Consider the following 25,058-nt stretch of genomic DNA (forward strand, 5'->3'; position numbering starts at 1 on the left):
TGAAAGGCATAAATACTGAAGTGTGCTCATAAAAAAGAAAGCTCCCTCTTCCTTCTCTTGCGTCACTCCTTCTTCCTCTTTTAATCCAGTTGCAGACATGTGGCTCACAACTGCAGAGCCAGCGTGCTTCAGGTCAAGGAGCATCTTCAGAGGCTAAGGTCAAAGCCGTGCTCTGGGCTTTTAAAGAATTGGGGAGGTTTGGTTTAAAGAAAAAACGGAGGAAGGGAAGGTCAGACCTCAAAGTGCACAAACGCTTTCTTTCATTAACAAAACACCTTGTTGAGATTTTTCTATAATGGTGATTTTTCCTTTGGAAGACATATTTTTCAGTTGCGCAGGAGGAAATGAATTCTTTAAAATACTGAGTTGGAATGTAAGAAAAACATTCCTGTTATAACTGTACAGAAGTTGACCAGATTTACAATGTTCTTGAATCTAAACTGTTCCCTGCTGTCTATTTAGAACTGACAAGCTCCTTGTCTTGGCGCTTAAGAGGAACTTGATGATGAAACAATATTTTCCAGGACATGGTACCAACTGTACAGCCAATATTTTCAAATAGAGTACGGGCTCTTGATTTTTTTTTTTTTCATTAACCAGGGATCTAAAGTCTACTTTTCCAGGTACTGGGAGTCTAGCTGGGGAAGGAAAAGCTTAAATTTCCCTGGGAGTCTGGGCAGAGCCTGCAGAACTCGTTAGTGATATAAATCACGGGGCCACTCCAAAGTGGGCTCAGACTTCGTGGCAGGGAAAAAGGAAAAGTTTCCAGAGTGAGCTCATCAGTTATTTAGTGAAATACTGAAGGAAAATGTCAGAACAGACAGAAAGGCTTGAACCAGCAAAATAACAAAAAATGAGGGTGAAAAAAAGAAAAAAAAAAAGAAGAAGCCCTGACACAAAGCTCTGTTTTTCAATGAAGAGATTTGGCTGAAGAGACTACAAGGGATGTTTTGGAGACAGTGTGGCAATTAAGTTTCAATTTCAAACTGAATTCAAACTCAGCACTATTTTGATATGTCAGCATGTTTCCAGCAATGCAAGAGACTGGAGAAAGAGACTGGATTTGGGTTGAGTTATCCACTATTACTATGTGACTAGCTGTCACGGATCATTGTGTATTTGTGTACTGAAGTGTTTTCGGTTCAGAGTGAGGCTAAGGAAACAGCGGAGCTTGATGAGTTTCACTGGTCTATCTCATATAACACCTACTGTCCAAACAAACATCACTTCCAAAAACGTGTCCAAAGACAGAGAAATGAAAATTAAGAAGAAGTAGCACGATATCTGACCTTTCCTCACACTGAAAGTCTCACTGTTTTTCATTTTGATCTACTTCATTTTCACCTTTCCAAGTTTTCTGTTTTATTGTCTTACTTTACTACAACACCCATGTCCAAAGGCCTTTTTCCAAGTTCCTGTTATCATCATTTTTAAATCTCGCACTCCAGCTCACATTACCTCTTCCTCTCTTCTTCTCTCCCTCTTTTCCTCTCTACAACTAGTCATCCATCCTTTCCTCTCTGAACCAAACTATCTCTAAAACTCTCCCTACGTCCCCCTCCCTCTCTCCCCCCCTCCCTCTCTCTCTCCCTCCCTCTCTTTGGACAACCACTCCTCTCTCCTGAGCTCTACTCCCAAATCCACCCCGCCTAGCATGCCTTATTCCCTCCCCAGATACTGACCTCATCCTCAGGTTCCTGAGCCTGGGGGGTGTCATGGTGGTTGGGGGTTTCACAGTCGGGGCTGTAGTGTTCACAGTAGTCAAAGGCTGCCCTGGGGTCTGCCACTATCAGCAGCTGCTGGATGTCGCCCTGAGTGGAAGAAGAGAAGAAGGAAAAGAAAATCAGCATGTCAGCAGAAGCCATGTCAACAAATTTCACACGCTATAGAGTCATGGGCTGGGAATTATTTATCCCCACTGCTAATTCCCATGCCAGGGTTTTCTTTCATCCCCAGTTTTACTCAGCAAAAAATCAGAGAGCCTGCTGGATAATTCACAGTGCTATACATGTATGTTATGGCCATCAGTTTTATTTAATTCAACTTAGTTTCAGAGAAATCAAGTTTTCCCACTTTGGTTTGGCAAACGGCTCTAACACCCAGAAGCCTCAGCCACCGTTGCTAAGGAAGAAAAGCTAGACACAGGCATGAATCAGAGTAAAAGTGACCACTTTGCCATCACATTTGGGAACAAAACACCACAATGTAGTTGTCAAATTCTTTCAAAATCTATTCAGAACCAGACAGTGAATGTAATTAAACAGTAAATTCACCATGGGACGTGTAGTTAACTTTTCTCCTCAAATTTTCATGTGCACAATCACAGACACAAATATTTTGTGACACAGTTGCTATTCTTCTTTACTTATAGTTCAACTCGCAGCTGTTTTATGCACCTCTGAGCCTTGGCAGTGATCCAGCTGTCAATAACTTAAAATGTTCTATGTAAAAAAAAATGGACATGACTTTTACTTCCTTCACCTTGATGCCAAAAATAACTCTAATTAACGTCCAATCAGAAAAGTCTTCCTCCAGACACCACTCACACCGTCCATTTCTTTTTTCCTTTCATGATTACAAATAGAAACCAAATGTTAACGTCCACGATGAATTCACTGACCCCTCCTCGCCTGATTGCTCCAGCTCTGCACCAATGTGGTGATGATATAATGTGACAATAAAACAATAAGGCAGATGTTGGGGAGCACCAGAGGCAGGAGTCTCTTGACTGTTAATTACATATAGTTTTATAGAATAAATGTGCTTTAGGGGAGGGGATAGGACTATTGTACAGTTCCCCTCACTCAACCATTAGAGACGGCAAGTCCCCTTACACAGCAGATAAATAACCAGAGTCTGTACTTATCTTAGGCCGTCTGTTTTTCATGAGCTTTTGGAAAAGGAAATTAGATCCCCGCTCCCAACCCTTCCATCAGCCAAAGGCTCTTTTTCCATGATCGTCTCTGAAGGAATTTCTAAACCTGGAACTGCTATGCCACTGATGTGGGGAATGTTATCTATACCCACCAACCATATGGGCACCTCGGCTGACCTTTCCCAAAATCCACCTGGACTAAGCAACTAAGGACAAATAAATGGGGAAAATAACCCTAAGTGCTGTGTGAAGGTGAAGGGAGGCTGCAGTCAGGGTGGCCCCTAAAGACGCAGCATACACATGAAGATTGCATGAAATTACAGGAGGCAACATCTGTACAAGCTTAGATCTCTGGAGCACATTTGATATGCATGGCCCCAGGCTCCCATCATACGTGACCACTCGATCTCAACAGGGTATTAAACAACCCAAATAACAACTATAACAATAGCATTATAAATACATTTAATATATTGAATAATGCATAGGTGGTCAGCAAAGTTTCATCCCACCTGCCGTTGCTGCCTGTTGTGGCATTAACGCTGTAGTCAGTTAAGTTTGGTTATCACTGACTTGCAGGATCTCCTTCTCACAAGGAAACACATACATAATACATTTTCTATGCATACAGTATAAGTGTGAAGTTCCTTTAGCATCCACCAAATTTTTTTCAGTTTACAGGATCTTAGAGTAAAATGCAGCTCAGGTTGAATTACTGAAAAAAGAAAAATCCTGCCTTCATAGGAGGTAATGGAATATGACACATGTTTAAAACAGTAAAACCCATAATCAAACTCAATTTCAATCCTTGTCTGTATCATGTTAGTAGCTGGGAATTTTAACAGCAAGCAGAGAAGTACCATGCAAAAAAGTTGCCAGTATGATCCCCAGACTGCAGAATAAATCTGGGTGGGGAAAGTGAAAACAGTTCTTTCCTCTCCCTTGAGCAAGGCATTTAATGCCCAGCTAGGGCCAACAAGATCAGACTGTGGTTGCACTGGGCAGCGTCCAGGTGTGAATGTGAGTAACTGAGTGTGCAGCAGGGCGTTTCTGCTCGCTGAGCCTACACTCAGTGAAGAGAGGGGGAAATATCCTTCTCACACGAGTTCACCCTGGACTTTGTGAACCTCTCCTACAATGAACAAAAACTACAATGACAAACAGAAGGTCTCAAGTTAATGGCTGCACCGCAGCCTCGGCATACTGTATGTTCTTTTTATAATTTAGCACAAGTGGATCCAAAGCCGAAGCCAGACAAGCCAACAGAGAGGACAGTAAAAAATACAGACACACTACATTTGGCAAGACCTCTGTCTGCTTCCTCTCTCCTCCTCTCTGAGTCTTCCTGTGTCCATGGTCACTAACTTTTCATTGTCATTCTTCATTGCTCATTTGTTTTTTTGTTTTTCTTACCTTAGTTTTTGTGTGTATTCAGTAATTAAATAAAGTGTGTAAAACAACAATGCATTCAGTAAACAAGAAAATATGCCGGAGAGAGAAAACATCACACAGGGATTGTCAAGAGACCACACACACTTAGCCCATTTATAAAGCCAGGCAGTGATTCAATCACTCCCATTCTCCCCGATTGACTTCTCCCTCACTGTTCCCCCTCTTTTCTTTTACCCTCTGTGTCTTCCTCGTCTGCATCTCGGTGCTTTTGTTGATGTTATTGTCTGGATTGTGCTGCACATCTCTCTGGCATCTGCTGAGGTTGTTCCTCAGAATTCCTGCAATGATCTACAGCGATGCCCTGGCTCTCCTCAGAGCTGAGACAGACACGATGGGATAAATCATCTGTCCGGGCTGTTTTTAATGGGGTCTGTGTACAATGTGCATGTGTGTGTAAATACAGCGCAGCGCGACATGTGTTGACCTTCATCTCACGCTGTAACAACAAGCATTTGCCTTGAAAAAAAAACAAAAGGATGAGACTGGCTGATCAATGAAGAGAGAGGAGGCTGGGATCAACCCTCCATCTACATTTCACCCATAGGCAAATCGATTCAGGACTACACAACGGGCTGCATCGGGCTCTTTTTTTAAAGAACACAGAGTAAACACATGCATCCTGCAAATAAACACAACACTGTTTTTTCCTCAAATGTCAGACACCACTTAATTCTCCCACATCCCACACTCACAATGTGGGAATTCCAGTCACTTAAGGAAAATAACTGGCAGATGGATGATCACCTAATAGTTGGTGCTATTATGAGTCTTCACCATGAAATACGGCCTTGGTATTGTATTAATAGCAGGATGACAGATACCAGCACCTGGATGTTGCTCAGACGGTATTATGGCGCTAGCAATCAGGCGAGTAGCTCACATCTGATTATGAGCACGCGTTACCTCATCGTCAGGCATCAAGCACAGGACTGACTTAAGAAATCAAGACAAAACTTTGATTAGATGCAGATAGCTTCTGTTGGCGTCGGATCAGAGATGACAGGAGGCACAGGGTTTTTCCCAATCCCGCGTTTGTTGGACTAATTTAGGGGCATAAACAAAGATGTAGTCTGTGTTTGTCTCTACAAAATTAAGGCCATGCTTGATTTAGAAACTTTATCAACGTCAGAGTGTCAGTTTCTGGAAGAATACCAGTGTTTTTTAAGAGCCTGTAGACATTTTTGTCTTGATTTATGCCTTGCAGGCTTCTTCTAAGGCTGCACTCAAATCCCGCCTCATCTTGTCAAAACCCCATCCATACGTCTACTTTAAGCACTGTTCTCCTAACATGTGATCCTTTAAGTATCTAATACCTTTCATTGACTGCTAGACCTTGTTTTGAAGAGTACAAATCCTTGGACAAAGTGCTTTCTAGGAGGTTTTAAAAATGCATTTGGTACAAATTCAGGGCATATCTGCACTCCGCTGAATATATTTCCACATCTGTGCACGTGCCTGAAGTGAACATGTCAGAATCAGGAGAAATCACAAATTAGAACAAGAAGCAACCTTTAAATCTTAAGAGAAATGAAAAAACTACAAAACTACAAAAATCAGATTGAACAGTTACAATTGCTCTACTTAAATGTGGCCATCCAATTGTGATCGCTGAAAAACTCAACAATTTCAGCTTCTTAAATGTCAGGATTTGTTCCTTTTTTTTGTTTTACATTGTTGTAAACTGAGTATGTAACTGTCTGTCAAACAAAACAAAATATTTTAAAACAGCTAATTGGGCTCTGGAAAATTATACGTGGACTATTTGTTATTTTCTGACATTTTTTAGACAAAACAATCAACTTGCAGATAAATCAATAATGAATATAATCCGACTTTGCAGCCTTATTATTATACACAAACAATTGACAGAACAACGTGTAAGTACATAATTAGATGGTTGATGGTTGTTTATTGTCTGTGGCCAGGTGCAGCTGGTCACTTTGCCTGCAGGAGCAGCTGGAGGATATTAATAGACCCAGAACACACACTTGGAAATATGCTCAAAGCATCTGCAGACTGACCCAGTAAAACACAAAGGCATACAGACAGAGGCTGGAGGAAAAAAAAAAAAAAAAAAACACGCCACAATCATAAAATTATTAGTTTGTGTGATTTATTTTCACAGTTTACAGACTTGTTTCTATTTTAGAGAAAGTATCTTTACATGACACCAGTGTAAAGAGTGAACTTTCAGGGGAACAGGGGATGAAAGGAGATATAAGATGACAGTGTATATGTGTATATGTACATCTTTCCTTTCCAGAAACAAAGTCTGGGTTACTCTGAGTAATACACAGACCTCACTGCTTCCACTGCAACTACTTTCTGCCATAGAAACAGTTCCAATGAAATCTTTAATGGTGTCACTGTGTCCTGACTGTGACACTGAGCCAGATGTGGCCAGCTTAGAGGCCAAACAGACTGTGGCTCTTCAAATCAACACTGTTACTCCTGTAGAAAAAATCTATATTGTCCAAATGTACATCGTCCAAATTTTTGTAGCCATAACTTACTTCTGTATTTTCTTTATTTGATCTCTTACCCCACCTCTGCACAAAGCTGACACACTTATTGTGTGTCAGCTCTCTCTTCCAAACTCTGGGAGGGGAGCACATCTTGAAAGAACAAATAGACAGATGGAATTTCAAAACTGTACAAGGACAACAATTAACCAAGAAGCAGAGAGGAGGGAAAAATGTATAATACTCTCCAGATTTCTCCCAGCATTTTATCAAATGCAGCCTTTGTGGTCAGCGCAGGGATAAAGTTTCTTTTCAAGCACTGGGGGCATACAAATGTCTTGCACCCTCCGAATATTAAAACATTTCGCTTGCCAGTAGCTCACAAAGCTGTTGAACTGTTTGAACCATCTGCTTGCTTGTCTGCACGCTCTTTCTTTACTTCTCTCTCTGTCTCTTTTTTCCCCCCACTCTGCTCTTTTCCATCGCAAAAACGCTTTTAAGAAGCACCTTGGGTCCATTACTTCCTGGCTGTGCTGAGACCAGTTGGTGGGGGTCAAAGCACATGGAGTAAGGGGGTCAGATAAATGTACAATTTGACATGTGAAGGAAAGGTTACAGTGAGAAAAGACACTTTATACTCTTCTATATGTCCATTTAAATACATGTTGAATATATCACATTCATATTCATTATCATATTCCCATTACATAACCCTAACCAAAACTTTCTGTGACAGCCACTGGAGGGTGAAAAGTGACTGAGGCAGATGAGAAACAGTCAGAGCATTTCTCTTCCTGCCAACTCAACCATAAACAATGATTCACTTTAAGGCCTAGAGCCCATCAGAGCCTCGCTGGCTTCCTCTGCCAAAGACTCGTCCTGCTTGAGGGACAGCGTTTTGGAACAATCTACTCTGTAGTAATGACAGGCGCATAAACAAACTATCTTCGCCTCATTCTCTCTCTCTGTCCTCCTCACAGGCTCACATACACACACAGACACACACACTTTTATGCATGCGTGCGCGTTCATAACAACACTCGTGCTGAGATGCGGCACAAACAAAGAATCCCACTCAGTCCTTTTAAGTCTACAGAATGGATTTGCATAAAAATGAGAAGGGGAGATGATTTCACTTGGATATCTTGTGGTTTTTATTAAAAAGAAGAAAAGGGAGGAAAAAAGGGGGAGGGAAAAATGCATGTGGAGCCCCGGTCAGTGAGCATATCTCTTAAACAGCTGTGAAATTTGAGCCAAGACTAAGCACACACTGATCATATTTTCCCCTAGCCTTCACTCTTCCCTGTGCTTCCAGCTTTGACACCTGCTTATGCACTCTGCTGCAGTAAGGTAGCCATGTAGTCGTAGCTCAAAACTGTTTTAGTGAGAAAGCTCACAGCTCACAAGATAGCCTACATTATCCTGGTCCAAGGTATTAGACGAAGGGAAATTTAACCTGGTGGTGTTAGGTGAAGATCGTAGCTATCCATCCTCTGATGACTATGATAGATAGATAGATAGATAGATAGATAGATAGATAGATAGATAGATAGATAGTGTTGTGATGATTTAGAGTTCCTATGAACTTGCATGCTAAAAAATCCTAAAGAAATTTGCTGGGGAACAGCTAGCCTGTGTCTCTCAAAGTGTACAAATACACCTGGTAACACCTGTAAAGCTCACCATGTGAGCTCACTACTAGAAAAAGACTGTCCTGTAAAAAACGTTTGTGCCGCAGGTTATTATGACCCATAGTTACGTTTTGTTGCTAGGTGACATCTAGTGGCCGTAGTAATTATGACAGGAGCAAAGGGAAAAGTGCGGTGACGTAGTTTATAGAGCGGCAAAGTCCACGTCAGGATGGGCTTGGGATGGAATGTGACACAGGAGAGTGGTGTTTGATTCCCATGTTGAAGTAGCCGTTTACATTGTTTGCATTATCCATGACCGTTCAACAAAGTTATCCACGTTGTTAATATTGTAACCATGACAACAAAGATTGTCTAACGTTGAGGGAGTACTTATTTTAACTCAAATCCCGATATTTTCCTAAACCCAACCAAGTCATGACCTATATTATAGTAACCATAGCGACAAAGGTTGGTACATCACTGATGCAACAGTCCACGTGTTTAAATGGTAACCATGACACCCAGGGTCGGGTATGCCTGCTGCCACAGGGCTGCTATTTCAGGAGACACTGTTACGGGTTAAATCAGGGGGTTGGACAGAAATGTTAATACAACAATTTGTGGTTTTGTTGGGGGGTGGGGATTATTTACTTTATCTTGGCAGATGGATGCAGTGACTTCCCCTAGTCTTGCTGCAGAGACGTGCTGGGTGGTTAAACTGTGGTTGGTTAACAAACAGTTTCAGCTGGGCCTGGCTAGTTGTTTCCGCTTGCTTCCAGCCTTTATGCTAAGAAAAATCAGCTCCTGACTCCAACGCCACGTTTAACACACAAACAGGAGACTGGTACGGTTCTTCTCATTTGACTCTCAGGAAGGAAGTAGATAAATATATTTCCCAAAATGTCAGAGTGTTCTTTTAATCTGTCAGATAGTTGTCGAGGTGCCTTGCTGTCCACTACCTGAACCAAGAGCACTCAATCAAGCTGAACGGGAATCTAAGATTACAATTAATTAAAAGTTTTATAACGCAAATACATTCTTTAGAAATACAAGGCATTGGACTTTGGATGAACTGGTCTCAAAAACCTGATAGCAGAGATGTTTCAGATTTGCAGGATTTATCAGGATAATACAGCCTGCAGTCTCCCAAAAGTTTCCATAGCCTCTCTGAGCTATACTGATTGTTGTATACCTTCAACAGCTCTACAATGAATGCCGAAATATAAGCAAACCCTAAACCAAACACATGTCTTACATTTGCTTTGCAAACCCGTTTTTATGTATAAGAATGATTCAATAATTAACCAACACCCTTGTAGCCAGTAAGATTTTTCCCCATCAGCAGTGCTAAAAACAAGTAGCCAGTTTGCAAACACCAAATCTAAGATAATTAAACTTGAAGTGGAAATAATTACAGCTTAAGATATGGTTGCGTTTCTAGCTGGGTCACCACAGCATTGCTATGGTGTGATACACTGATTAAAACCACCTTGCAATGTGAAAAAGCCTCAAGTCTTGGAACAAGAAGGACTCATTTTCTCTCCTCCAGGTTTTTAAGAAAAGAACAGAACAAATTACTCCGTAATTCAACACCATTTAGTGTAATATATGTTCAAACAAAGCACACTCACAAAAAGCCAAATGGCTGGTCTCAAATCAGCATTAAAAATAGGAAAGACTTCATAAATGTGCTAGGCTACTTTTATCCTCTCACTCAACTTTTAATTACAATCTCAATCTGTGGCTTTCACTCTCACATTCCTAACTGTAGTTACTGCCATAAAACTAATTCACTATGATTGTTCTCCTTGTGCTTTAGCTATTGTAAATGTCAAATGTACAAAAATATAAAAATAATATATTGACCTCTGCTTATCATCTATATGTTTAACCTCTATATCTAGCAATGTGATCTGCTTACTAAAAACCTGTCAGTGAAGAAGAGCGGCACCCAAGTGTCTCCTCTGCTGAAAGTCATCTCTGACCTGGAGGCAAACATTTTGCAGCCTGTTCTACTTAGCAAGCATTCCACATGCAGACATCAAAGAGAGGCTATTGTCTTCTGAGCTAGCATTCAGCTCACATTTTCCACTCTGCTCAAAGCTACCTGTGCTAAACCTGGTAAGTGCCACCTTGGTAACTACACACTGAAATGTGAATTATTATTCTCAGTTCTGATAGTCACAGTTATTAAAGTATTTATAGGGAAAAAATAGTCTCAGAAACAGTAATAAAGTTCATGCATCTTAAATAGCACACTGTCCAATATGAACACTGAAGCCTACTGGGACTCAGTCTTTCTTTTACTAAGACAATTATTCAATCAAATCCAACCAGTGCTGAGAGAGAGAAAAAAAGCACTTTGAACAACACACTGTGCAAGTAGTCTTTCCACAGACACTGCCCATGGCTCTTGCCAAGTACACAAAGCCAATATTGTTGTTCTGGCCAATAAAATTCACCATTTACTGTATGCACAAGTTAACGAAAGACAAATAAAATGTCGGCCTTAAAGCGTATAGACTTGAATCATTAGACACTAAAATTGTCCTTTTCCACAATGGTAAATGAGATTCATTGAAAGTAAGATACACAGTATGCTTTCAATTACATCCATACTTAAGCAGAAGGGAGAAATCGCCTGCATCTAGGTAAGCAGTCCAAACTCCTTCAAAACATAATCACTAGTCTAGCCTAGTCTAGTGGTGAATGCCTGCATTATATTTATGGAGACATCTTGACTTATTTCTTATACCATAGATTTCAGTGTCAGGGGTGAATTGCATCGCATTTTCAAAAAAACATCATATACAAAAACTACTTCAGATAATAATCATGATAATGTTAACTGTATTGAAGTCTTCTGAACTGATGCAATCTGATGAAATATAAAAGCAATAGTGCAACATTTTGAAAAATATTTGCTGTCTTGCTGAGAGTTAGATGAAAATGTTGAAAACGTCTGTTCATTAACTGCGGAGCTGGAGCCAGGGAGCGATTAGCTCGTGACTGGCTCTCTCTTAAGTTCAAAAACACAACCAAAATATGTAAAGCTCTTTTGACATGTTGCATCTTAGTTGTTTAATGTTGAAGACAGGCCGACATTATAAGAAAAACTAATTGTGGTTTTATGAGGTTTTAAACCAATGCAGTGACACCAGTCTTCATGCTAGCCTAAGCTAAAAGCCTTCTTGCTTCAGGTCAGTACTTGATGCATAGACAAGACGCAGTATCCATTTTTTAAAAATCCAACTCTCTGTATAAAACCCAGCAAATATGTGCATTTGCCTAAATGTCAAACCATTCCTTTAAACCAAGTCACACATTTAACCATCACAATTCAGCTAGCTTAACCCAGGTGAGTACAGGGATTCAGTGTGGCTGCCTTACCTCAAAGACCTCCTCATCCAGGATTCTGGTGCCAAAGACAGTAATGCCCTCTGTGTTGATGACAGCCCGGTCGCTTCTGCCGAGCGGCCTGGTCACCTTCTTCTTACAGTCCACGATGATGGTGACGCTCTTCTTCTCCACGCTGATGGCTACACGATGCCATCTGTGCAGCACGGGAGTAGGAGGTCAGAAATATAACCATGCTCTTACACTTGCTATCCTTTCAAGAAAAATGTCACAGGCTACGGTTAAAAGAATAGCTTGGCATAAAGCTACAGCAAGCTAGTTTAGCCCAGCCGTTAAAGACCAGCTAAACAGCTAGCCTGGCTTCGTCCTGAAGTGACAACCAATAGCTCTAAAGCTGATTAATTAACACAAAATCTGTCATGTAAAAACAACAGATTTCAGTTACTTTCCAGTGTCTTCTGCATAGTGTTTGTCAAGAAAGTAAAACCTGCAAAACCCCAACTGACATTTTTACATTCCTTTTTTTGTACTGGTAAAACAAATAAGATATAACATGTTAATTTTGTTAATTTTGATCCTAAGGGTGTTTGCAGAAAGAGCCAAACTAGCCTTGGTTTCAGTCTTTATGATTGGCTAAGATAACTGGCCACTGGCTGAAGCTTTAAATTTAGCAGATATAAGGGTGGTACCCATTTTTCCATATAATTCTGGGCAGGAGAGCGTGTAAGGTTGATGTCTACAGATTCCATACCTTAGATAATGTAGGAACATTTTCTTAGATTAGATAATACGGTATGTCAGACAGAATCAGAGAAAGCCTATGAAAATCCAATGTATGTAAAACTATGATGATATTTGACAGATCCCTGGTTTTTGTTGGGTTTGTTCCTAAGTATAGAGACAGCTCTGTTAATGTAACTTTGGAAACTTGAAGTATATTTCCACTGTGTCAAAACGTATAAACTACACATGACTGCAAGCTGCACATTTTGCAAAACTGCAATTGAATGTACAGCATATTTACACAGTTTTTCCCCTTGATATAATTCATTAAAGACAAACATCCTCATATGGAATCATTTCAAGGCATTTCTGTTAGCATTTGTGCAAAAGATTTATGGCAGCTTTTAATTATTATTTATCTCAGCAACATTGGACAGCGATTTATGAAGATCCTGCCCATTACTGTGTTATCAGTGTACCACTGCTGTAAATAATCTGGAAAAGAAAAGGCTGTCATCAAATTGCTGTCAGCAATTTATTTGCCATTACTGTCTGGCTTGTTCCATATGGTATTAATAACTGAACAAACATGTGATGGTAATAAATCAGGATTGTGTGTCAGTTTACCAGGCTTGAAGAGTGGTTAAGAAAATGCATTAAGCAGATTTGTTTTGTTTTACCTAAAATATAACCTATAAATCTTAATAAAGTGCACAAGATGAGTCACAAAACATAGTGCTTAGTTTTTAAGCCTCTTACATCATTTCCACTTCAACATCAACTTTCATCGCTGAAAATCTTTGACTTTGTCTGGTTACACAGAAAAGCAAGTATCCACACACAAATCTGCCACATCTGACCTCCAATGTGTTCAAGCCCTCTTGAGAACCAGTCAGTCACTTACTTGCCGTCAGCAAGGTTGATGGAGCGGAACAAGGGGTACTCCTCTGGGGCAGGCTTGCCATGCTGGTCCTCGTACAGGAAGACGGGGGCACGGCCCACCTCCACGCCGAGCTGCTGGATGCCTTGCTTGTTGTACACGGACAGCAGGAAGGACTGCAGGCCAGCCTTGGGCTTGATGGTAAACAGGATGGAGAAATCTTCTGGGAAAACTCCCCCTGAAGGTGGAACAAGCAGCAGGCACGTAGATTGGTATGTTGGTAACGACTTATGCAGTTAAAAAAAGTTTAGGTGAGTGCACATTTTTGTCAGAGGTTTTACATCTTTGCTCTGTATCAGATTCTTAGAATTACACACGGGAACATCCAAGTATAACCACAGTACTCCTAATTAGGTTTAGCTAAATTACACGTGGCGATGTTGGGTCAGGAGTGTTTTCTTCATTTCTAAGGACGTTGCAGAGAATGTTTATTTCTTATCTTCCTCCTTTAAGTTAAAGGAACAGTTTAACATTTTGCTGATTCTTTCTGAGACTTAGATGAGAAGATCAATACCACTTGGTAAATATGAAGCTACCACCAGCTGCCGGTTAGCTTAGTCCAGCACGTAACGCCCCCATTAAACCACAATGTGTTGTTATTACACTTTAGGTTTTGCACAGGTTGAATAAATGTAATGTGTTGATCAGTGAGTGTTAGGCATGCTGGTAGACTAATTTTGTTACCTTTGGACACAGCCATGCTAGCTGTTCCCCCTTCTTTCCAGTCTTTGTGCTAAGCTAAGCTTGTTGACTACTGGTATTAGCTTCATAGTTAGCATACAGGCATGAGTGGCATTGCTCTTTTCATCTAACTCTAACTCTCTCACTATAAACATTAAACACTGTTATTTCTTCCCCTTTCTACCGCTAACTTAGAGACGTTATAAAGCAACGCTGTCTTGAAAACAGAGTTCATTATCGGTCTTTGAGGATAACCTGTATGAAACGTGTAGCAGCTAATTCTAATGTAAGGTGCTCTATGTTCATGAAGACTCCTTTTCACCTTACGTCCTTGTCTTTTACACATCAGTCTTCTACTGATGTCATTACGAGGGCAATTGTATTCTAATGACTAAAGTGAATAATGGCAAGTTTATTAGCTCTCTAACTTTCTCTCCTCACATTAAACCCAAACGTCTAGACAACTGGACCTGGAGCAGTGTTTATTAAGGAAGCTGAGAGAGACCTTGGCATGCCCTGAAAGGACTCAACAGTGGTGATGTAGCCACATTAATTTTACAAGGCCTGTAAATACAACAACTCAAACAAATGTCATATTTTTAAACACCATAATAGCTTGGTTCAGTGAAAAAATAACTAATCCTGATCAAATAAAAGTCCAATTATTCTGGGGACATTCTGACTCTTTGCTTCCTTGGCACCTCCAACACCTCCCCTCTCAAGCTTAATTAGATTCTTCAAATTTCCGTTACTGAAAGTGTAAGGTGTGCTTGCAGTTTAAGCCAAAAATCACAGAGACCTACTTTGTAATTCCTTAAGCAATTTTTAACCTTCTTTTTGCTCTTTGAAATTCTGCCAAATTCAAAAAGACTAACACATAATGCAGACTTGGACAATTTATTTAGTTCCTAATACATTTCTAAACACCTTCTTGCCAAGTCAGTATTGAGTAAGTATAAAACTGGGGGCTCTTTCCTCACTTAGTCCCAGTAATAAGGAACTTACAGGCCTCCAATTGATGTGAATATTATTGTTATATGTCATTATGTATTGTGTTTATGCTTAAATACAGCACATTTTATAACTCAGCTGGAAAAAAACAACTGGAAAGAAGAGAGAATTTACATCTGTCTGTGGTTCACTGGTTTTTTTCACCCGTCAGTAAAGACAGAGGTTCATTATATAATGTTGGATTGGGTGATGAGTAGCAAAGAGTGTAAGAAAGTAGCAAACCAAATGGTTACACAATCAACTAGCTTTTTTGTTTGTCTCGGTGGACTCTTTCCTAATAAAATAAATGTGGCTTTATTTCTCACAGCCATGCATCAGACTTTGAGTTCAGTATGGAAAACACTGCTGGATTTCTCAAAGTCAGCCAAAGACGCCACATTTGAGCCTGCCAGCAATCAAACTTGAGGTAAGAAACTTTATTGATAAGATCATTCCACAAAACATTAGAAAAAATATTTCTCTGATTGATTTGCTGAAATAAATTGTGGGTTTCCCCCAAAATATCAAGTAACAAAGCTCTGCTGTTGCTCTTCTTGCTTGAGTCATATGTTTACATGACATTTCATTCACCATTGCTGAGTGATCCCCTATGGGATCTTGGAGCCTACTGAAACAACACTGGAGACATGAGTGTCTTCTAGAAAACAACTGCTGAACGTCTGCACTGCATTTTAAAAGACAGGTGCTCGTAGCAAAGGGTTTCATTAAAGTTATTCATTACACCATTGTTCCCTATTTCATTTTGAAATAGATACATCTTTAAGATGTTTTTAGTTGCCATCAGGTGGTACAAGACAGTCTAACAAATGTATGAGTAATACTTTTCATCCAAACAATTACTTGTTTGATTAGGCATAAAATTTGTAACCATGCAAGTGGCATGGTTTTAGGGATGGCACTGTCACTCATTTGGTGGGTGAGTTCACCACTACTGGATGGATTGCCAGCAACTGTCAGCAACAGCCACACTTTGTTTGGTTTTGTGCTATGATGGTGAAAATTGCAAGTAAAATACCTGTGCATGTTATTGTCATTGCAAGCATGTTAGCATGCCAACGTTAGTATTTAGCTTACAGCATCACTGTGCCTAACAGTACAGCCTCCTAGCATGGATGTATTGTTTAAAAGCAGGCAGGGTGTGTTTTATTGTCAGTGTTCCTGAGAAAAAGCTGCTTCAGCAAGGTTTTAAACACAAACATACCCATTTGCTCACAAACATTGGTGACATACCCATCTCTGAGATCCTGTAATTTCCCAAATATTTGCTCAAATCGAATTCAGATGTCAGATAAAAGTGTTTATTGTAAGTTCTCCACTTCCAAGGAGTGACAGAGGCAATAAACTAAAAATGCTGACTATCTCCTAAAGAGCACAGCAAGTGATCCTCAAGAAAATTCTGCATTTCCCAACATTTCAACTCTAACCTCTTTTTATGTATTAGGTAAATGCTGTGTGCAGTTTATTTACACCTAAATCAATGATTAAATTTGATCTTTTGTGAGATCCTCTCTTTAATGCATGGAGTGTCCTTGTTCAGCTTTATTGTAAATGCTGGTAATCTGTGGGAGGTGAGGAGTTACCTGGGAAGAGCTGTTTGGTTGGAGCGCTGATCTGAGCCTGTTTTCCCACTCTGTAAGCTATGTCGGGTTTGGATCCTCTCCGGACTGTGCAGAAGCCTGTTGTTTTCCGTACTCCTTCAGGAGAGCTCTTGAAGTCTAGCACTTTCAGTACATCCACTGGTTCAGCTGTGGAGGCAGAACAAAGAATTGATTAAATTACCCAATCATACTGCAAAATAACATTACATTTGCACAGCAATAAGCTATTTGGGGAATGCATTGCAGACTGTATTTGGGTGATGCACTCAAAGAGTTTTGTTTTTGGTTTTTTCTTTTTTTTTTGTATTTTATAACAGTAAATCGTTTGAAAATTGTTCTATTTTGTTGCGTTCAACTGCAGTTGTGTAATTTGGAAAAATGACTTCCCTAATCAGAGTCTACAGTCAGCTCTTAAATGTACAAGTGAATTCTCAGTCTGCTGGAAACACAGGATGAATGCACCATGTATGTCATCATGTACATGCTGCTACAATATAAATTAAACTAATGTAATAGAAATTAAACTAAATAAAAATGATGAATGCATACAACATTCAAATATAAATAAATGGAACAAAGTTAAGATGATGTATGAGATTATAGAAGAAAATGCTTCTTAGAACAATATTTTATGAGTGTACATGTTGTAAAAGCTGCATGTACTTTCACAGTACGCTGTAAACATATTTCAACAGTTAACAGAAAACCTAATAGGACCTGGCATTTTGATGATAAATCAACATTTACACCCATTACACCCCTTGCCTGTTCAGGGACTGTTGGCCAAATCTGTCAGTTCAACCAGTTGTTCGTTTATGAGCTACCTTGGCAGAGGGGCAGTAAAAATGTTAGGAACCATTCAGCAGACATAATTGGACCCCTCCTCATCTCCACGGTTACCCCCACAGCCAAAAGCTACAGCATCTATGGGATGATAAAACTCATTGCTGCTGATCACTGGTTCTTTGGAATAAGGAGAACACAGAGGGGGGCAGCTTTACAAGCTTCTTAACACTACTAACTTCTTTTCTATCAATGGTCCTGTAACTCAGGGGTGAAACTACTGTGCAGTACAGTCATAAACCCTGCTTCTCAGGTCATCTCTCCCCTGCAGTTGTCTAAATCTGCCTTCATTCCTGGGACTTAGGCTCTTTACTCTAACCATCCTTCACCACTCCCCCTTCTGTAACTGTTTTTGGTTTTAAATCCCTATCTCTCCCATTCCCCCGAGGCACATCATCAGTTATAGTGTGATTAGGGGGAATTTAAGATGCCTGACAGGGTATGATTCAAGGCCAGTGTATAAACAAGTGCACTGACATACTGTGTAACATAATTTTTGATTTAATGCTTGTCTGCCTGAGGCTGCATTTGCTTTAAAATATACAGTAAGAGTGGGACATTCATTCAAGGCCATTATGGATGCTGGATACAATAGTAAAAGTACATAGAGAATTGCTCATAAGAAAAGTGTAGGTTTGAACAAATTGTTAGTCAAGCTAACAATGACTCAATGTGAGGATTATAAAATTTGGTTGTGAATGGCCAGTGAGTCCCAGAACACGATCGATGCAGCTTGCTCTCATGCGCACCCCGAATGACAGGTACACACTGAGAAATGATAGGGATTTTTTGTTGGTACACCAATACACCGGCCCACCAGGACTTCTCCCAGTACACTCACTGGCCTGTCCAACTATGGCACTAAGGAAAGGGGTGGACTGCCTTCTTCCCCCTATTTGAATTTAACGGTTGGTCAATTCTTACAAATTGCCCCTTTAATTATGTAAACTATGTAAGGGAGATGCTCTTTCTATAATACCTCAAACCTAGCATAACATTTCTGTACTGCAATTTCTTGTGACTTATCGGCCAACATGTACACATATCAGTAGATATATATTGGCCTGGCTGATTTATCAGTCTAGCTGTAGTGTGTACAGGCAGCTTTTAGGTATTTCAAACCCATATCTTAAAAGCAAGTATGTAAGTTTGCTGAACACAAGCCACTAAGTGCTGTAACAGAACAATGGCAAATGCTCAAATGCAATTACTCATTTATGTCAGTTAGACAGCTATATATATAGTTAAAGTTTTCAAACATTGGCTAACATTAGCCTCAATAGCATACTGGTCATACCAGATCAAGTAAGGCGAAGGCAACAAAACCCCTGAGTGTGGTGACATGAAAAAGGGTTCACATTATTAGTGCTTATGAATTCAACTTCATTTGTGATGTTTTCATATGTTATGTCCTCATTTCAAGGTTACACAGTCTTGCTTTGAATAAGAAGTCATGATTTAAACTATGATTAATTACTTCATAGCCATGCTAGTGAGGGGTCTCTGAATTAAATATGGTGTTTAAATTGCTAAAATTGATGACATTTACTCAGAAAATGAATTACAAAACACTTTCTGAACATAATTGTTGTAGCACATATGGACTTGTGATTTAGTTGCATTCACCACATGCAATAACATCACTGTACTGCTGTAGTGTGAATATACTGAAGTAAGAACAAAGACTTTAAAACTGCACACCATTACAGTAGTATGTATTGACCCGATGAGGAATTTGATCTACAAACTGGCCAGAAACTATTCTATCCAAGTAAAAAGAGAAGAGATTAAAAGCCAACAGAGGAGCAGAGGTTCAGTGAAGAAAATAAAATGACTAACAGTTAATATTTCCACTCCAAACCAAACTCAGTGCAACCCAAAGTAGTAAAAGCTACTTGCTTAACTGTTACAAAAACCACAGCAACCAGCTCGGCCATGTCCAGACATCAAATTACTCATTTGACTTTACAGTGGGTCAAGAGGCAGGACGTGTCCTCTTCAAAGCGTCCAGCAATGATAAACAATGTCTGAGTGGTCAGCTTAAACTCCCACTGGGACGATAAGGCCTCTCAGGAATGGCAGATAACGGGCTTAATGTGAAAATCTCCTTCGAAATAAAAATGTGGATTCATGTGTTTGATACCGGCAAGAAAACATTGTGGGAAAATTATTCAAAGGGATCAGACAGAAGCTTTTCTTGAAGCCCACATCACAGGAAATCTCTTTATCAGCCTTATAACACGCCATTAAACTGCATGAACCAGGAGGAAAACTTGCTCCAGAGACACAGACTAACCGACATAGCTTAGACTGGTGGTGAGAACAGTATCTAAAGGAATATGATGTGAAAGAACAGAGTCTTCGAAACTTTTACCACGTCAATGGAAGAACCATATGTTATTTTAATTCACGCAGAATGTAGGCCCTACACAGTGTTAGTCTATACTTTCACCATGTTTTTCTGTAGTTGCTCTTCTCTAAATTTCTCAGCGTCAATCTAAAGTGACAGCTAAAAGAATTTTATTATAAAAATATACGACTGGATTTTCCGTTCTTCTAAGTCATGTGGCATGTGAAGCCACGAAGTGCTGATTGTGCGGTTCCTGTTCGCTTTTAGTGACCTGGAGGGGGTCTGAGGGGTGGAGCTTCAAGTCCACATGCTGAACCCATTATGGCACTGGCACCACTCCCCATACACCCCCCTAACTAAAACATACATGAGACTAAACTAAGAAGGCCCCCATCCCTGTAGCTACCTCTCCTCTGACCAGCAAAACAACAGCTTGAGTGGTGGATCAAACTCGCTTGATTTAAGCAGATGCTCAGTGGGTTTGTCTCCAGTTTTCAAAGTCATCTGATGCCACAGTTCATGAATTTAAACTGCTGAGAGTACAAACATCAAGAAATCTGTAAGACGGGGAGATCAAGTAGAGATGACTGTCTTTTCTTTTGATTTCTGTTAAAGTCAGTCCCACGGTAACTTTTATCAACTGACGAGAGATGAAGAAAAAAAAAGGCTCTATGACTGACACTGAGGGATAAGCATTTCAACAGACACAGTTCATTTTGTCCTGAAGACTACCAGACTCACTCAAAGACAGAATAAAATACAAATGTGAAGCACTGTACGCCAAGTTTTAAACCTCACACCAAATGCCTCATAAAAAGGAAAATATCTGTGGCTCTTCTGAATATTGTCCCAAGTACAGAGCTACTGGTTCTTTGAAAAAAAAAAAAAAAAAAGAAAGCTTGGACTAAAGGTCTCTTTGTGAGTTTGAGAATGCCTTCCTGCATTACTGCATACCTCAAGGCCTCATATATTCCAGATGTGCTGAATTGGCCTGGACCGACCCCCACCCACCCACCCCCCACCCCACCGCCACCATCACACACACCCGCCCACCCACACCCCCCGACTCTGCAGCCCCTCTTCTTCCCCAACCATCGCTTCACAGAAGCCCTGAAAAACAGGCAATATCCCAAAACCATTAAAGACCCCAAATGAGTAGGCAGAGCTTTATAAGAGCTTTTCAGTCTCGCAGGAGTTTGAGCCAGCGTGCTATACCCTCAACACATCCTGAAAAAAGACTCCCATCCCTCCACTCTTAAAAAGAAATACAACTTATTCTAATGATAAGGATGAAAACCACAAGAGAGAGCAGACAGTTCTCTCGTGTTAAAGGTACCAACGCAGTCTCAGCCTCTCCACAGTCTTGTCTGGGGGGTAATTCGTCAGTCTCTCTGATTTTTAATGACACATCTCCCTGACTGCTGTCGGGCACTTGTGATATACTATCTGCCATGTTAACAAGCTACTAGCATGACAAAGGAGAGTGAGTTCCCCTGAGGCGGTGAAGCATGTAGTGACACGGGAAAACCTCTGTTAAAATCATTAAAGCAACTTCACCAGCAGACCCTAACACATTAAAATACCATTTTCAGCTGAAGGGGCTAAATTTCCAGCACCCCCTCCATCTCATAACTCATCAGAGCCATAGAGTTTAAGTTTAGACTTGTGATTAACTTTTAAATCTGTGACATTCTGACTTAATGCCTCTGTGGCTCTGTGGTCGTGCGGCAGCATCTTGGGATGTCTCGTCAGTCTTTTTCGTGTCACTGCCATCTACTGAGAGCTGGCAGCACAGGCAGCAATTAAAATACACTGGAAAGCCTGTAAATGTTTGCTAGCACATCATGCAATTATGGTGACTTTAAATATCAGTCAGCGTGAAGAAAGATGGGCAATGAGCAAGCCATGCCACTGTGGTATTTGCTTTAATGATCTTTTCATATTTGGGGAGCTCTTTGCAATTTGCCCTCTGCTGAATGATTTCTTGATGCATCATAGGACTTCAAACAATGGATGATGATAGTTCAAAATGGGGAGGGATTTCAGATAGTTAATGTCTAGACAGGATGTAATTCATTACACTAATGACCGCCTCTTGATTAAAATCTTCGTGAGGCCATAAAAAATATTAACTTTTTAAGTATTTTCATTTCTGTCACTATTATGGCTCTGACACAAGAAGGCAAGTATTCAATGGGTTGAATAATAACTGATCTGATGTCAAAACCACAAATATTACAAAGTAACAGGAATCCAAATAGACACACAACTTTGACACACACACACACACACACAGTTTTATCTTGGCTGAAGCCACAGTACAGTATGGATGTCTCTTCACAGACAAAGGAGATATGAAAGAAGTAGTTAATGTGACCCACATATGGTTTTAAAGCTGAGAAAATACTCAAGATTTTTTTTTTTCTTTTTTCCATCAACGCCCCTTCTTGGACTCAGTAGTAGCCCAGATAATGTGGAAAGATGGTGATCCTTCAAGCCACAATATGAATTTCACTCCCAGAATTCTACAATGTTGTCTATTCAGCACACAACCTATGGTTTTTTTTTCAGTTACTACACTGTTGACAAATGTCAGAGTGTGATTTCAGTGAGACAACCCATATCTTACCAGACAAAATCAAAAACATTTTGCGCCAAGTTTATGCCTTTTGTGAATCTGATTGTATTATTAGGCTCTTACTCCACTGATGTTTTGGAAAAAGTGAATGTGCTATCTGTGAGCTTCTGGTTACATCACTCGTCCTCATGCGTAAAGGTTATGCGTAAAACCTTAACGATTTCCAGCAGGACTGCCAAGTGATGAAGTGGGACGCAAATATACAAAGGATGATTTTCTGGGTGAATCTTAACTTCTGGAATTAAGTGGAAACCACACAGGCATTTTGACCACCAGTGAGTGCCATCGTTGGTCACTCATCACTTTTACGCACAGTTTTTACGCAGATCACCCGAGTGTCTGTGGCAAGAGGAAATCAACGCTGACCACACCTGGAAGGCAGATTTCACCTACTTAGACACTCGGATGAATCTAAGAGGCAGACGCATCTGCTTCGGTCTGGCCAAAAATAAATCTATTTATTTATCGGTATAAGATTTCTATCGCAATCAATAATACTGAATTTGGACACATTACAAAAGTTTCAGATGAGTTGTAAGGTAACAACTTCAAATTCTCATCACAAACGTAGATGCACAACTGTGGTGACACAGAGGACTCCTTTAAAAGTTAAAGTTGGATGCGGGTGTTGTCACGTGATTTAGTGTTAATCAACATTAAACTGCCTCGAATTTAAAAAGGAAAGGGGATGTTGGAGAGGGTGGATAAGGTCTAATTAGCATCATATGGTCTAATTAGCATTTGAAAGAGTGCACAGACTGAGTTAAGGTGAGTTTGGTAGTCAAGCATTAATTAGGATAAAAGTTTGCAGCTACCACTTGAGGCTACTGACACCTACGGGCTGTCTTCCAGCCTACAGGACGGGATGCCCCAGGCTTTACACATGTGACCGAGGTGTGCCGCAGCACGCAGCTCCTTACCTGCTCTGACAGTGGCGGCTTGTAGAATTAAAATTAATGTAACCAATGCGGCTAGCGTTGAGTCCCATAGCCACCTTTTCGTTTTCCACCTGGTGGTCCATCTTTGCATCTCCATGGTGAGCGCCCGCAGCTGAACAGAAAACGGGCGACTTTTAATAAAATTCGGTCCCTTCCACAATCCACAAAAAGTGTGCTTATACTACAGCGCCATGTGTGAAAGTATAAAGATGCCAATCACAGCCAGACTGGGCCCTTCAGCTCCGCTCCCCCTTAAGCCCAGCTCTCAGACTGATGGTGAAGGGCTTTCATGAAAAAAAGCGCAAACCACTCCGTTCCCTGGGAGTTGCGCACCGTCAGGAGGCTGGACAAACCTGAACCGACTGCAAGATACTGACACTGGAAAATCCTCCGTTCATCAAATCACAAGCCGGGAAAGTTGTCTCGGGACCCGCCCCCTGTGCTTTGGCAGAGGTCTGAGCAGCATCAAGCGGAGCATCACTCCATCCCTGGGCAACCTAATTACAGGGCACAGTGCAGTATCCCACACAGATACTACAAAATCCTAGAAACACTCTGAAACGCTGCTCTTTATCAAGTTAGAAATAAAGATTTAGAGGAAAATAACACAATAAATAAAGGAAGCTGCACTATTTTCTCAACTTTTCCAGAAAGAGCTTTTAAGCTCGGGCATGAAGCAGGAGATTCAGGAGGAGAGGCGCTAAACCAAATGCAACACACTAAATGCAAATTAATTGGTGGGGTGGAGCTGTTATTTTAGAAGTTTCCTGAAAGCCTAAGAATAAGAAAAGAGAGCCTGAATAGCTTCTACATGGGCCGATGGCTAATATAAAAGCTTCAGTGGCCAAAAGGAAATGTTTTCCAGACCTGGGAGTTTCCTCAAGGAGTCCTTTTTTTCTCTTCTGGACAGCAGGGCTCCTGAGGCCTGAAAATAATTAATGGTTAAAGATGACTAGAACAAATGATTGAAAGGACAGGTGGTAGCTATAGAGTCCTGCTCTTGATTCGGTTTTCATGCGCACTGATGAAAGGCAGACCTAACAGTGCGATGGCAGCTCTTGTCACATAAACCCAAACTACACTTCGGAACATTTGTCAGTGTTTACAGTTTTTTATCATAGAAAGTAGAAGCAGAGCTTTAGCTGATGCTCAGTGTGCTGGAGTGAAGACTCAGCACTGTACCGGTGCGGCTGATTAAATAATAACAGTTTGGATCATGTATACTGTAATAAGGATTAAGCATTTTTAAAAAAATGCAGATCAGTGGCTACATGCCTGGACTCCCTTTCAAATTAAGGCCAAATGCTGTTTGTGTGTGCAAGTGTGGGTTTGATTAGTTGTTTTAGACTGCAGGGTGTAACAGGCCCAGTGGTCTGATTTATTAGGGCCATGCAGTTTTGTTTTTTTTTTTTTTTTACATTTATTCACTCTGGCGCATGTGCTGAGAATTTGTATATTTAAATGCATTCACATCTGGTAGCAGCTTTAAAAACCACAGTTTTCTGTTGGTTACTGTGACTTTTCTACCTGACTCAATGTGAAATGACAATAACTAACAG

General features: G+C 40.4%; 1 protein-coding gene across 5 annotated transcripts in view; it reads right to left on the minus strand.

Annotated features, from left to right (window-relative positions):
* col11a1b (collagen, type XI, alpha 1b) overlaps positions 1-25,058 on the minus strand; it is a 92,485-nt gene that overhangs the window by 61,057 nt on the left and 6,370 nt on the right. For 2 of the 5 annotated variants that reach the window (XM_071490674.1, XM_071490673.1), the window contains exons 1-5: positions 23,482-24,019; positions 16,713-16,877; positions 13,405-13,618; positions 11,811-11,973; positions 1,683-1,811 (exon numbers count right to left, since the gene is read on the minus strand). In XM_071490674.1, coding sequence (XP_071346775.1) covers positions 1,683-1,811; positions 11,811-11,973; positions 13,405-13,618; positions 16,713-16,877; positions 23,482-23,596 — 786 coding nt within the window. In that variant the 5' untranslated portion in view covers positions 23,597-24,019. Of the gene's footprint in view, positions 1-1,682; positions 1,812-11,810; positions 11,974-13,404; positions 13,619-16,712; positions 16,878-23,481; positions 24,021-24,366; positions 24,425-25,058 lie in introns of those variants that run through there. The other 3 variants (XM_071490675.1, XM_071490677.1, XM_071490676.1) reach the window with 3 other exon arrangements.

This window comes from Trachinotus anak, unplaced genomic scaffold (genome assembly GCF_046630095.1).
Source record: "Trachinotus anak isolate AG129_WGS33_773 ecotype Australia unplaced genomic scaffold, CSIRO_AGI_Tana_v1 ptg000012l, whole genome shotgun sequence".
NCBI classification, from domain to species: Eukaryota; Metazoa; Chordata; class Actinopteri; order Carangiformes; family Carangidae; genus Trachinotus; species Trachinotus anak.